At 47.1% G+C, this 1,839-nt stretch overlaps 1 protein-coding gene across 1 annotated transcript in view; it reads left to right on the forward strand.

Moving 5' to 3' along the window:
* The window catches only part of slc13a5b (solute carrier family 13 member 5b), an 8,989-nt gene that overhangs the window by 1,743 nt on the left and 5,407 nt on the right, over positions 1 to 1,839 (forward strand). Inside the window, exons 7-9 of the mRNA XM_037678250.1 lie at positions 1 to 32; positions 130 to 236; positions 310 to 431. The exon at positions 1 to 32 is cut by the window's left edge and continues 1 nt beyond it. Of these exons, the coding sequence (XP_037534178.1) occupies positions 1 to 32; positions 130 to 236; positions 310 to 431 (261 nt within the window). The remainder of the gene's footprint in view (positions 33 to 129; positions 237 to 309; positions 432 to 1,839) is intronic.

Consider the following 1,839-nt stretch of genomic DNA (forward strand, 5'->3'; position numbering starts at 1 on the left):
TGGGCAACAGATATCTTTAACTCTGAAGCAGAGTTTGTACTAATTCCTTTATCTTCTGACAAATAAATTAATATATTAAAATAATTTATAAGAGAACTATAATGGACTTTGTACTCCCTTCTATCAAAGGTATGTGACAGATGCCACAGTGGCAATCTTTGTTGCCATTCTTCTCTTTGTTCTGCCCGCTGAACCTCCACGTTTCTGTAAAAGGAGGTCTCAAAGTTTTGATACAGGTGAGACATCAGTACAGAAGAATGCAAGTTGTTTAACGCTTTACAAAAAATATTTAACTCATCAAATCTACAGCTTTGCGTCAGTCTTCTGGTTCAACACCACGGCTCCTAACCTGGAAAGCCGCCCAGAAGAAGATACCATGGGGAATTCTGCTTCTCCTTGGAGGAGGTTTCGCTCTTGCTAAGGGAAGTGAAGTGAGTGGAAAGAACAGTTATATTGCGTACAGAAAAAATATGTCATTTTAGAGTACATTATTTTACATAATGTTTTGCAATGTAACGTTCCAATATGTTACATCACATTATACAACATTTTTATATCACATTACATTATGTTATGTTCAGCTATGTTATACTACATGAAGTTGTTTAACTTGATATTGCATTACATTATGCTGTGTTAAGCTATGCTGCATAACGTTATGCTGTGTTAAGGGAGCTGTGGTACTTCGGTCTATCAGTGCCTTGGTCTTGTAATCCTGAGGATGTTACGCTGAGTGACGTTACGCTGAGTGACGTTACGCTGAGTGACGTTACGCTGAGTGACGTTACGCTGAGTGACGTTATGCTGAGGGATGTTACCTCGAGGGGCGTTACGTTGAGTGGCGTTACGTTGAGTGGCGTTACGTTGAGTGACTTTACGTTGAGTGACGTTACGCTGAGTGACGTTACGCTGAGTGACGTTGCGCTGAGTGACGTTACGCTGAGTGACGTTACGCTGAATGACGTTACGCTGAGTGACGTTACGCTGAGTGACGTTACGCTGAGTGACGTTACGCAGAGGGACGTTACGTTGAGGGACGTTACAACGAGAGACGTTATGCTGAGGGACGTTACGTTGAGGGACTTTGCGTTGAGGGACGTTACATTGAGTGACGTTACGCTGAGTGACGTTACGCTGAGTGACGTTACGCTGAGTGACGTTACGCTGAGTGACGTTACGCTGAGTGACGTTACGCTGAGTGACGTTACGCGGAGTGACGTTACGTCGAGTGACTTACGTCGAGTGACGTTACGTCGAGTGACGTTACGTCGAGTGACGTTACGCCGAGTGACGTTACGTCGAGTGACGTTACGTCGAGTGACGTTACGCTGAGTGACGTCACGCTGAGGGACTTTACGCTGAGGGACGTCACGCTGAGGGACGTTACGCTGAGGGACGTTATGCTGAGGGACGTTACGCTGAGGGACGTTACGCCGAGGGACGTTACGTCGAGGGACGTTACGTCGAGTGACGTTACGCCGAGTGACGTTACGCCGAGTGACGTTACGCCGAGTGACGTTACGCCGAGTGACGTTACGTTGAGTGACATTACGTTGAGTGACGTTATGTTGAGTGACGTTACGTTAAGTGACTTTACGCTGAGGGACGTTACGCTGAGGGACGTTAAATTGAGGGACGTTACGCTGAGGGACGTTACGCTGAGGGACGTTACCTCGAGGGACGTTACGCTGGGGGACGTTAAATTGAGTGACGTTACGCTGAGTGACATTACGCTGAGTGACAGTACGCTGAGTGACGTTACGCTGAGTGACGTTACGCTGAGTGACGTTACGTTGAGTGACGTTACGCTGAGGGGCGTTACGCTGAGGGGCGTTACGC

This window comes from Nematolebias whitei, chromosome 6 (assembly GCF_014905685.2).
Source record: "Nematolebias whitei isolate Nwh7 chromosome 6, NemWhi1, whole genome shotgun sequence".
NCBI classification, from domain to species: Eukaryota; Metazoa; Chordata; class Actinopteri; order Cyprinodontiformes; family Rivulidae; genus Nematolebias; species Nematolebias whitei.